The following is a 12783-nucleotide window of genomic DNA, read 5'->3' as shown; positions in this document are numbered from 1 at the left end:
GAGGGCTCATAGAAAAGGAGGAGACAAAGAGAGAGAGGGGGAGAGAATATAAGTCATCTAATAAAAAGCCACATTTATGGGAGGGCAGAAGAATTTAACCATCTTCACGGATGACAGAATAAGAGGAAGTCCAGTCAAGGATTTGGGCAGAACCACGGGCCTTTGGGGTGCGTGAAGAAGAGGCAGAGAGTATGTACTTGGAATAGAATTGGACAGGGATTTGGAGCCTGGAGTCTTAGTTGCAAGCTCTGCTGCTTGTGAGTTGAGTGACCATGTGAGTGTCTGACCTTCTCTGGACCTCAGGTTCTTCCTTTACAGAGTGACAGGGTTGTACCAGATGACCTCTGATGTTTCTTCCAGCACAAAAATTCATGAGCTGAAAAGGGAACAAAAACATTTGCCCCTTGAGGTTCCCACTGAAGGAACCTTATCATCAAAAGATAGCACCTTATTCTACCACATTGACTGAAAGCACCCAGTGGGCTGGCCTCAGTCTGCTCTGGAGGGTTTTGTATGTGTGGCTTCCTCAACAGTCATGCCTCTTTGATCAAGGTCTGCTGAAGTCTCCAGAACTGTAAGGCTGAGGGACCCTTCCCCAGTGCTGGGCTCTGCATCACACACCCAAACGTCTTGAGAAAGAAAGTTCGAGGACAAGCAGTGCTTTTGCAACAAAGCTTTCTGGGAATTTTTTATATGCACTAATGAGACTTTACTTTGTTGGGGTATTCATAATAACAGAAAGAAAGAACTATTTTTCTTTAAATCATAGACTGTAGTTAGCCCTTACTCTGGCAATCAGAGAACTTGGTATCCTCTCTTAAGTCTAATTCCGTTATTTGATTACCTTGTTTTTCATTTTAGTTTTTCTCTGATTTGTCATATAACAGTCTTTTTTTTTTAATTTAGAAATTTATTGAGTAGAATTTTCTGTACCTGGCATTTTGGTGCACAGGGAAACCTGAATGGTGGAATTCTGTTTGAAATGAAGGATGTCTGCTGTAAAGAAAGAAAACTCTTTATTTAGTAACTTAAAAAATTTTTAACAGCATTTCATTATTTGGTAACCTGCTCCAAGTTTTGCCCACACGCACGTATCACAGGTACCTTATTCACAGTTCAGTTTCTGCGGGTAGAGCTGCTTCACTTCATTTTGTGGTCTCATGTCTCAATGTTTGAATTCCCTCAGAATGCACCTTATAATTTCAGTAGATGTAAGCATGTAGGAGTTTATTTATGAAAGGCCCTAGGAATTCAAACACATGAATCTGTGCTTATTTATCTTCTGTGTAGCTGATGACCAGAGAAGTCTTGTCTTTGACATTTAGTTTGTGACTGAATATATAAAATCCTACCATTTAAAGAAAACAATTGTAATTTTCAGAAGAGGCTCACTCTTAGGCATTGTATGCCCTAGTACAATAAAGTGTGGCTATAATAGATAATTGTGTAATATTTGATTTTTGCACCCCTTGTAACTTTAGGTTTACTTGTATGTATTTTACACAATTACCGTATAATATAATGTTTGTTGTACCTCTAAATGCTTTCTTTCTGCACTTTGACTCTGTTAAATTGTGGGCAGTTGCATATTAGCTTTGAGGTTAGTAATAAAGTAACATACATTGATACTTAGAAAATTATTTTGTGAAGAATATTAGCTGATACATGTTTAATAGGGAGGCATTCTCGACAGAAAATGAAAACTCATTCTTTCTAAACAATGTTCAAATGTGTAACTATACTTCCTCTTGGAACTGAAACGGGTTTTTAAAAAATAGGCCCTTACTTAGTTTTTTTCCCTCTTCACAAGTTTACTTGGGTAACATAAATTCAATAAGTAGACCTTTAAGAGAGAAATCTTTGGGCTTCCCTGGTGGCGCAGTGGTTGAGAGTCTGCCTGCCGATGCAGGGTACACAGGTTCGTGCCCCGGCCCGAGAAGATCCCACATGCCGCGGAGCGGCTGGGCCCGTGAGCCATGGCCGCTGAGCCTGCGCATCCGGAGACTGTGCTCCAACGGGAGAGGCCACAGCAGTGAGAGGCCCGCGTACAGCAAAAAAAAAAAAGAGAGAAGTCTTTAAGAAGATTTTAAAGAAATATTTTTGGTACCATTTTCCAAGCTCTGAATATTTTCATAATCCTTCACAGCAGAAGCGAGAACCCGTTTATTAATAAATTTTATTAATCTGCAGAAAAATAATCAGTGACCATATTTTTTTAATTAGTCTTTTTTTTCAAGAGCGTGAAATATAAAAGTTCAACTCTAACACTTTTGAAATTGAGACCAGAGAAGTAAAATGTGATTTAATGTGTGCAAGACAAATTTTTAGATATATAGATCCTATGTCATGATCATTTAAAGGAAAGGAAAGGAGAGAGAGAAGGAAGGTAAACATTGATGGAGAGAAAAAGTAAGGGATTAGAGGGAAGGGAGAGAGAATGGAGTTTGGGCAATAAAAAGAAGGAAAAGAAATTAACGAGATATCAGTTCCCATAGAAGATATAAAGAAGAAAATAGGCTAAGAAAGAAAAGGAGTCTGTTTTACTTCCAATCCAGATTCCTTTTCCCAGAATAATTCTATCTTCCTCTCTCCTACACCTCACCTTCCTTTCTGCCTCAGTCTCTAACCTTCCCACTGGAGCTAGCCAGAAGAAACCAACCTTGCTGCAGAAACCCCTATCCTTTTCTCCCAGAAAACATTTCTTTTCTTCCCAGCTCTTCTCCTTGACCCTTCCTCTTCAGAACCCACCTTCCAACATAGAAGCATTCTCTTCCATCTTCTAAGCCGTCAACTGACTGGCACACAACTGTCCTCCAGTGCTAGATCCCCAATGTCTAGAACAAAAGGCTCTCTATATATTAAGGAAATGATTTTTTTACCTATTATTATGGTACCAAATATGTTCCCCAGCTTGCCTTTTTTTTTTTTAACTTTGATTTAGTAGTTTTTGCCATGTACATATTTGGGGGGTTGTAATCAAATCACTCAATCTCTTTTATGCCTTCCAGGTTTGATGTCATACTTAATGGCTCCTCCACTCTTAGAATATATTTTTTTAATATCCCCAGGTTTGCTCTAATACATTTTGCTTTTACTTTTTAACATTTTAAATATTGCTTAATCTGTAACATTCTGGTTATAAGGTATGAGGTAGAAACCCAGATTTTTTTTTCTTTTTTTCTAAGTAATTTGCCTATCTTCTCACAAATTTGAAATGTCTTTCTCATATACTAAATTCCTATAAATTTGATTCTTTCTGAGTTTTCCAATTCTATTCATTATTGTGGTTTGTGGTATGTTTTATCTGATAAAGTTAATCTTCACTCTACTGTTTTGGAACTGTGCTGATTATTCTTGCTTGTTTTTATTTCTATTTGAACTTGAAAATTGCCTTGCCTTGTTATTTTCCAAAAAATCCATAATGTAGTTCTATTGGAATCTTGGCAACTTTATAAATTAACTTGGGGAGAATTGACACCTTTCTGAGATTAAATCTTCCTAATAGCCAAGATCACATTATGTCTCTTCATTCATTCAGGTCTTCTTTTGTGTCCCTTTAGGAGAATTTTTAAGTTTTCATCACTAGTGTATTTGTGCTTCCTAACCATGTTGATGTTTAGCAGAACCTTTTACTGACTGCCTTTTCTGTTATGAGGTTTCTTGTATGAAAGCATGTCACTAACCCTCGCTATCCTTTTCAAATAATTCCTTACTCTATAACTACCCTAGCTAAGGGTTTTTGTATGTTTGCCCCTTGCTAGTCTCAGAGGAAATTTCCAATGCCTTCCTAGCATATAAATAAAACAAAACAAAACTTTCTTTCTTTGACTGTCTTATGACCTGACCAAAATGCCTTTCCATGGTCCAGAGGAGAAAGAGAAAAGTCAGACCAGAGAATCATCATGTCTTTTCCATCACTCAATTATTTCTAAATCATTTGCCCTTCCCTGTCATGCCTCTACATATTTGACCTTCATCCAGTGATTTTTTTTTTCAGGTTTCAGAGAGTTGTTTATTTCCACCATAAACAAGGTGCTTTCTCTGTCGGAGAGACAATGCCCAATAAGATATTATCCCTGTTTATAAGTTAGAGAATAGAGTAAGGTTAAACTATGCTTTTCAATTTCTTAGTGCCTTCCAGTGCTGTTTGTTTATTTGAAAGTTTTCTATGTCCTTTTTCTCCTATTAGACATGTTTTAAATTTTTTCAAAAACAATGTTTTTCAAGCAAAATTTAAATGTTATCATTTTGCAAAAAAAAAAATCTTCATTATCATAAGATATTCCTATTATGGTCTTAAAAGTTGACAATGTGCTAATTCTGTCTTTGCATAGTTTCTGGAACTGGGTGTGCTAAATCTCTTTTAAAACTTCCTCTAGCATAACTTATAAGGTTAAAAAAATTAAGCACACACTTAATTGTTACCATTCTGTTTTTCAGCCTGGCTGGGTGGTTTTGGACCAACCAGATGCTGCTTGCCATTTGCAGCAGCAACCAGAACCTTCCCCTCTACCTCCAGGATGGGAAGAGAGGCAGGATATTCTTGGAAGGACCTACTATGTAAACCATGAATCTAGAAGAACACAGTGGAAAAGACCAACCCTTCAGTATGTGATGACTTTCATGTTTGTAATCTGAATACTTTTGGACCACTAGTTTTCATTTTGAAGTCATGGCTCAAATGGCTCAAATGGATTCATAATAGTGTGGGGATCCAAAAACTGCAAGAATGCTAGGATTTTTATGGCCCAGGGCTTTAAAAATACTATCATGGATGCTTCTTTTTTAAAATGATTTGATAGCATTAAAAAGTATTTGAGTCACAAATACCACCCTTCTAATTGCTTCTTTATTTTAATAAGTTGCCAGTTATTTCTGTTTTTAATTATAGCCACAAAAGAAACGTTTTTCTCTTGAGACTAGTTTGGAAAATCTTGGAGATTTTTTTGTAGTTTGATACTAAAATATAATGAGATGTTAATTTCTACAGTACGGTATTTTTAAAGTGTAAATTGTTTATAAAATTGAAAGGACTCGATAATAAGGTCTTTTGTTAAACACCCATTTGCCAATCTGGTCAATGTATACATACTTCCCAATGTACCCAAATCAAGGACAGAATGGCCTTTGAGGTATTCTGATTTATGTTTCCTCAGTGACATTTTTCTTTTATTATCATCAGACTGTATGTTTGTAAATAACATTTATAAATTCTTCCATTATTCATGTTTATTATCAAATATCCTTCCACTTATCCTTCCTTATAACCTTATGAAGTCTTTCTTTAGTTTTCTTCTTTTTGACACAGACATAAAATTTTTCTGATTTGTCCCTTAATGTTCTAATTTTTGGCTTTGGTATTTTGTATCTGATATAGTCCAAGCACTTTCATAGATATTTTCCCTTCTCACATCCTTCCAAAGCAAATTAATGATCCAAGTTCTTCGTGTCACAGAGGCATTGATCTCTGTAGAATGGCGTACAGATTGAAAGACTGAAAGCACGATAAATTTCTGCAACATCCTCCTGTTGTATACCTCAGTATTATGGCAAGCCTGACTTGAGCAGAATCACATTTTTTTCACTGTGGTTGATGTTGTTTTCAGCCAGCAAAAATCAACTATTTAGGAGGAAAAAAGTGTAAGGCATTCTCTTAGGACCACTATGTTTTCTCCAGCAACAGTGCAGTAAGAACTGGTCTTCTGACTATCCTGAGCTTATCTGGCATTAAATAAATGAACAATAATTTTATTATTAAATATCTATATAAAATTCTAGATCTTATGGTCTGGCTATATTAAACACAACTAGCTAGAACAGTATAACTCAGAAATGACTGGGGAGTGGGTGTTCAGTCTGATTAACCGTACCTTTCCTAGATTCAGACACGCCTTTATTACTGTCCTTTTTCAGAAGCGGTCCATTACTGTATATGATCAAAAGCAGATAGATACCATTTAATCTGTACTCTATCAAGTTTTTAATTATAGTGTGCTTACACTGTCTTTCCTTCTGCCCTCTGCGTTCCTACATGGGAAGTCTACTCTTGGCTAAAGATCAGTTCTGGAAAATGTTACTGTCTGATTCATGAAGATGTATATGGCTTCTGTTTTATGAACTTTCTGGAGCTACTTTAGATTTTACTCTTGTAAGAACACGGTGAAGTAATAATATAATGAAATTATTTATGAAACTCTCAGGTATTCATTCATTCAACAAATACTTTTTGAGTGCCCACATAGGGGAGACATTATCCTAGGCACAGTGATGAATGAAAATATTAGGAATTACACATTTTCACAAAAACTTTAACTCCATAAGGTACTCTTGCAGGTACCGTTGTGCCTAGGACTTAAATCTATGCATTTTGAAGCAACCTTTGGCCCAGAACAATAAATTCTGATCTAATATAGTTGTTTTTTTTTTTCATGAAAACAGAATTTTTGACTATCACTTTAACTCTCTTCAGACGTGGGTGATGGCTTTTACATTTCTAATACAGGGACAACCTAACAGATGCTGAGAATGGTAACATTCAACTGCAAGCCCAGCGTGCATTCACCACCAGGCGGCAGATATCTGAGGAAACAGAAAGTGTTTACAGCCGAGAGTCTTCCGAGGTAGAAATCATTTTCTCATTCTTGTTGATAGACATATGTTACAGCAGTAGATTAAGGTATGTGTGGCTTAAGCTTATTCTGTTCATTTTAGAACTGGGAAGTTATAAGAGAGGATGAAGCCACCATGTACATCCATCAGGCCTTCCCCTCATCTCCACCATCAAATAACTTGGACGTCCAGACTAATCTTGCAGAAGAATTGAATGCCAGACTCACTGTTTATGGAAATTCAGCCACTGGCCAGCCAGTATCCAGCTCAGTAAGATGGTCTTAGATGTTGTTGGAGCTTCAGGATTTTGTATTATATATTATTCCATTCAGTGTCTAAAGACTGAATGTTATCTTTTTTCCTCCAGTTTTACTGAGATACAGTTGATATAACACATTGTATTAGTTTAAGATGTACACCATAATGATTTTATAAATATGTTGCAAAATTATAACCACAATAAGTTTAGTTACTATCCAACACTTCACAAGTTTTTTTTTTTTCTTGTGATGAGAAAAAAATTGTCTTAAGTTATACGTAATAATGTGTTAGGGACTTTGGTACTTTACAGCACGGCCGTTTTCAAATATCCCCACTAATAGTATGAGGCAGAGTCATGGAAAATCCAAATGGTCATTGGAGTCTAAATGTCCATCACATAAATCAGTGCCCTCCAGCCAAAGGCTGCCAAGAACACACCTGTAATTGAACAAGTTGGGTTTATTACTCATTTCAGCAAGGGGAAAACACACCACGAGTGTCTCAGTAGCAGTATGTTAGGAAAGACTTAAAGGATTTGGGCTCATGTTAGTCAATTTTGAGGAGGATTTAAGGAAGCAGGACTTTGCCCTGCATTGGATGCTGTCAGGAAACAGAGATTATTCTGTGATTGGGTATCTCAAATCTTATCTGTCCCGACTCTAAAGCTAAATTAGCAAAAAAAGCAGCAGTCACTTATATCTGCCAGGATAGGGAGATAATTGGTATTTTGTGGCTTGGACAGTGTTCACATGTTGCTGTGTTTAGGCATGATTACAAAGTAGTGTTGATTTTGTCTTGATGATGCTGATGAGTGCCAGGGTGGGTCCTGGGTGTTTAGGGTTACGTTTCTCCTTCTCAGCTATACCACACATGTCACCAACACACATGTGAATAAGAGCTGATGTACTTTGACTAAACAAGAAGATAGATGACCTTCTCACTCCAGTAACTGCTTGAAAAATTGCTGTCTGTGGGGTCCAGAAGCAAATACTCCAACATACACTGCCCTGATGAGGTCCTTGTGGCTAGCTCTCTAACCTTATCAAGGGAGACCTTTCAGTGGAAGACAAAGAGGCATCTGAGGATGCTGTGGTCATTTCCAGTTGCAATTCCTTGCTTTTCATTCAGTTAGTAAATATGGAGGGCTGACTGCCTGCAGGTTATATGCTGGTTAAAGTATCTTCAGCCTACAGCCCACCTATCTGTTTAAGTATTGCCTGTGGCTGCTTTCACACTAGATTGTCATAGTTGAGTAGTTGTAGCAGAGACCGCTTGGCCCATAAAAAATATTTCCTATCTAGACCTTAACAGAAAAAGTTTGCTGACTTCTGTTCTAGCACCTCCCTTAAGACGCTTCAATGTAGACAGTTCTGTGTAAATGCCTGTGTGAATATCCAAGAGCAGGTCTGCCTGCCTGCTCCCTTCCCCTCCTTTCTTCCATCCGTCTATTCTATCTTCCATTCATTTCATTTTATTTTTTGGTCAGAGGAGTGGGAAAGGTCAAAGACTTAAAGGATAAACTATATTGATTTGCTGGTGATAAATCGCATAAGGTCCTATTCCCTTTCTTCCTGTTATTATTATTCTTTTAATTATAAAACAGGGAGATCAGCTCGGTGCTTTATGACCACCTAGAGGGGTGGGATAGGGAGGGTAGGAGGGAGACTCAAGAGGGAGGAGATATGGGGATATGTGGATATGTATAGCTGATTCACTTTGTTATACAGCAGAAACTAACACACCATTGTAGAGCAGTTATACTCCGATAAAGATGGTAAAAAAAAAAAAAGTAAAAGGTGGCATCCATACAATGAAATACCATGCAGCCATTGAAAAGAATGAAGCATCTTTGAATGTATATGTTGTATGGAACAATCCCTAAGAGATATTGTTCAGTGGAAAACACCAAGGTACCGAACAGTGTTTTTGGTACGTTACAATTTATAAAATTATTTACATGACAGAGCATAAATATGTGTAGTATATTTCTTGAAAACTAAACTAAACCTGGTAACATTGCTTGGCTCTGAAGAGAGGAACAGGGTAAACAGGGCATATATCTTTTGTACCTTTTGAATTTCATACCATGTGCATATTAATTTAAAAAAATTAATTTATTATTTTTAAAGTATTATATGGTCATGGTTAAAAATTGAAACAGTACTGAAGTCTATAAAGTAAAAATTGAATCTTCCATTTTACCTCTAACATGTGCTCCCTCAATTGCCATTAAGGGTTTGGCATATATAGTTTTAAACATTTTCTACATATTCATAAACATGCATGCACAGACATATTTGTATATCAGTTTTTTAACCTGAGATCATCTTGTGCGCACTTTCTGGTAACTTACTTTTTTTAACATACTGTATCATAGACATTGGACCATTTCAGTAAATATAGGTGTGCTCTTTTTAAAACCAACAACAACAAAATAATCAAACATCATTCCCTTGTGCAAGTAACCCTTAAGCTATTTCTCCAGTGTCCTTTGATGGACTTTAGATTGTTTACAGTTCTTTGTTATTGTAAACAACCCTACAGAGGCTCCTCTGACTTAATTTATACATATATTATAAATTTTAATGTCATTAAGTAACAGAACTAAAATATTTCAGATGGCAACAACAGCGTGCATATAAAAGCACAAGGAAAGAAAAATTATGCGAGTTCCAGGAAACAAGTAATCTGGAATGTCCAGAGGGTGGGTCGTGAGATTGGAGGGCTGCAGCCAGCAGGAAGAGCCAGGTCCGGAAGCTCACTAACCATTGTGCTCTGTGCTGTAGATTTTATCCTAGTGAATTTAAGTCACCAAAGGGCTCGGAGTGAGGGAATGATGTGATGAAATCTGCGCTGCAGAACGCTCTCTGGCTGCAGCACGGGGTATGGAGAGTAGATTTAAGCAAATAAGACTTGCAGCAAGCACATCTGTTAGGATGTTGCCACAGTAATAGCCAAGGTGATAAAGGATGAAAACCTGAAGTTTAAAAAAAAGTGTAAGGGAAATGTATTTGAGAGCTAGTGAAGAAATAGAATGCATAGGATCTGGTAACTGACCCGGCTGTAAGGGACAGGAAGGGGAGAAATCGGGGGCTGACCGATGTCTGCCTAGGGCAGCTGCTGGCCTCCCTTGCTGCCCACTGAGACGAGGAATACCTGCGAAGGAACAGGTTTGAGTGGGTGTGGACAGGGAAAAGCTGAATCCAGTTTTGGACACAATAAAGGGTTCTCTGTTAGACCTTCAAGAGAAAGTGTCCAGGAGACAGTCTAGGACTCGAGGGACAAGTGTGAGCTGGAAGTTGGAAGGCATCGGCGGGGGTGGCGTGGTGTTGAGTGAGGCTGAGAGTGGGTGGGGTGGGTGTTCTTTCTTCTGCCCCATCATACCCACCCTGCTACCTTATCTGCCATTCAAAGACAAAGCAGAGACCTAAGGTTATTATCGTTCTTTTTTTTTTTTCTTTTATAAGAATCATTCCAGCAGAAGAGGCAGCTTACAAGCCTATACTTTTGAGGAACAGCCTACACTTCCTGTGGTGAGTTTTAGCCTCTCCCCTCAGTCCTCAACAAAAATATAAGACCCAGCAACTTTTTTTTTTGGAACGCTGAACATGAACGTTTGATCCAGCACAGCATCTGGGCTCTGGGGGATGAGGTTGAGGGAGGGGAAATGGGATAGGTAGGCCCTTTAAGGACAAAACCTGGAGACCTGTCTCTCCCATCATGAGAAAGCCAAGCCCCCATGTGCTGGTGGGTAGCGTCTGGGCTTGGCAGGTGAAGCGCTGTGTGGGCTGGAGGTGTTGCGTACAGATCGAGACTGTGGTCTCCAGTGGCCTCTGCCCTGTGCCTGGCCCATGGCATCTTGCGACTGTTTCCGCCCCGTGCATGAAGCTGCGTCAGGGGCTGGTCCCTCAGGCAGGTGTGCCCTGGTGTCGGCAGGCTTGGCGGCCAGGATGGACTTCATCAGCCCGCGGAGGAGCCGTCCGCTGCTTCCTCAGTAGCATCTCCCGCCATGACCTGGACTGGAGCTTAGACCTAACAATGTCATGGCCTCCATCCTCTTTCTGACTCAAGCATCATTGCTTTGAGTTTGTCTCTTCCTCAGATGGTCCCCGCTTGTTTTTCAAAGCAAATGTAAACACCCAGGCTCCTGGCCCTTTCAGCCTCCCCTCCCTCTTAGCCACCCACAGACACCCCCACCCCCACCCCAGCCACCTTCCCTTCTGTCTGGGCTCTTTCTTCCAAATAGCCTGTTTCCATGTCCTAATTCTCTCCCCTTCTGGGCCTGTGAGTGTTCCAGTTCCCCACTTGGACTGGCCGCCTCACTTTTTTCCCACCAACCATTTGTGATTTTGAATGGCAGTCTGTATATTAATTTTGAAAAGTGGGGATTATTTTTGCTTTCACGGGAGTTCCAGCAAAGGAATGCACAGGCTCAGAAGTCCTCGACCTAGGAGTAGCTCATCTATCTAAAAAGGTGGCCCTGCATCAAGAGAGAGACATGGACTCTGTGCTGAGGAAGGAAGGGGTACCCACCTGTGCAGTTGGTCCAGTCACCATTGACCATCAGCAAGAGGGTGGATGCCACGGCAAGACTGCCCTCCCCAGCCTTCCTCTCACTACCCTGTGTCTGGCCACCTCCACTCGCCTGGAGCCACTTAAGGAGATCCCTGGTATTTCTCCCGCCTCACTTCATCATTTCCTCTATGCATTGAAACTGGTGAATTTCTGATTGACTGACAGGCACTCATCCGAGAAACTATTTTAAGTACACCAGATGAGCCATAGAATCTAGAGATGATTTACATTTTATGTACTGGAAAAGCGATTTCCGTGCCTTTTTCTTCTCAATACATTGATTAGAGGTCTGTTATGTTTGGTTGCATGTTTACAGCTTTCTTAAGGTATAATTTACATGCCATAAAATCCACCCATTTTTAAGTACACAAATAAATGAGTTTTAGTAAATGTATGCAGTTGTGCAAATATGATCACAGTCAAGTTTGAGATTCTCCCATCGCCACAAAAAGTTTTCTTAATCCTAATACCTACTCTCAGCCCCAGGTGAACACTCATCTGCTTTTGTTGCTAGTTTTGCCTTTTCTAGAAATTTCATATAAGTGGAACTGTACAGCAGGCCGTCTTACGTATCTGGCCTCTTTCACTTCATGTGATGTTTCTGAGGTTTATCCATGTTGTTACATGTCTCAGTAGCTCATGGTATTCCGTCGTGTAGATGTGTCTACTACATCCCATTTATCTACTCACCAGCTGTAGGACATTTGTAAAGTTGGGCAAATTTGAATTCCATTATTTTGTAGACTCACAGCTCATCGTAACTGTCAGCAATGTACATCTAACCCCCGTACATCTAGGGAACAGTATATCTAGTGAACAGACTAGTGTGATAGTATGTATGTGTAGGACACATTAGGGAACCAGGCGAAACCTTGAAGAGTCTAATCTCTAAGACAAAACAGGTACTTCCCTGGTGGTCCAGTGGTTAAGACTCCGCATTTCCAACGCAGGGGGCGCAGATTTGATCCCTGGTCGGGGAGCTAAGATTCCCACCTGCCGCACGGCCAAAAAAATTTTTTAAATTAAAGCTCATGAAAAAAAAAAAAAGACAAAAGGAAGGCCAGGCCTGGACTATTTTAAGTAAACCTGGAAAACTAGACCTCTTTTGTTCATTAGTAATACACTACAATAATCAGCATGTCCCCAGCCCTCACAGAAAGAAAGCAGGGGTAACTTTTGACTTGGCACATATGGGTGATCATATCTGTAGTTGGACTACCTGGGTTCAAATCTCAGCTGCATACTAGCAATGTTATCTGGTAGGTAATTGCTTCCCTTTTCTAAGCTTCAGTTTCATCCTTAAGTAAAATGGGCCAGTAATCTTAATTTTCTCATTAA

The 12783-nt window shown here is 39.3% G+C and overlaps 1 protein-coding gene across 5 annotated transcripts in view; it reads left to right on the top strand.

Moving 5' to 3' along the window:
* Positions 1-12783, top strand: part of NEDD4 (NEDD4 E3 ubiquitin protein ligase) — a 134249-nt gene that overhangs the window by 90468 nt on the left and 30998 nt on the right. For 4 of the 5 annotated variants that reach the window (XM_065871230.1, XM_065871229.1, XM_065871228.1 and 1 more), the window contains 4 exons: positions 4441-4607; positions 6503-6620; positions 6712-6879; positions 10338-10403. In XM_065871230.1, coding sequence (XP_065727302.1) covers positions 4441-4607; positions 6503-6620; positions 6712-6879; positions 10338-10403 — 519 coding nt within the window. The remainder of the gene's footprint in view (positions 1-4440; positions 4608-6502; positions 6621-6711; positions 6880-10337; positions 10404-12783) is intronic. The other variant, XM_065871227.1, reaches the window with a different exon arrangement.

Source organism: Phocoena phocoena, chromosome 2 (genome assembly GCF_963924675.1).
Source record: "Phocoena phocoena chromosome 2, mPhoPho1.1, whole genome shotgun sequence".
Classification (NCBI taxonomy): domain Eukaryota; kingdom Metazoa; phylum Chordata; class Mammalia; order Artiodactyla; family Phocoenidae; genus Phocoena; species Phocoena phocoena.
The sequence above is the reverse complement of the archived record's forward strand: the minus strand, read 5'-3'. Positions and strand labels throughout refer to the sequence as shown.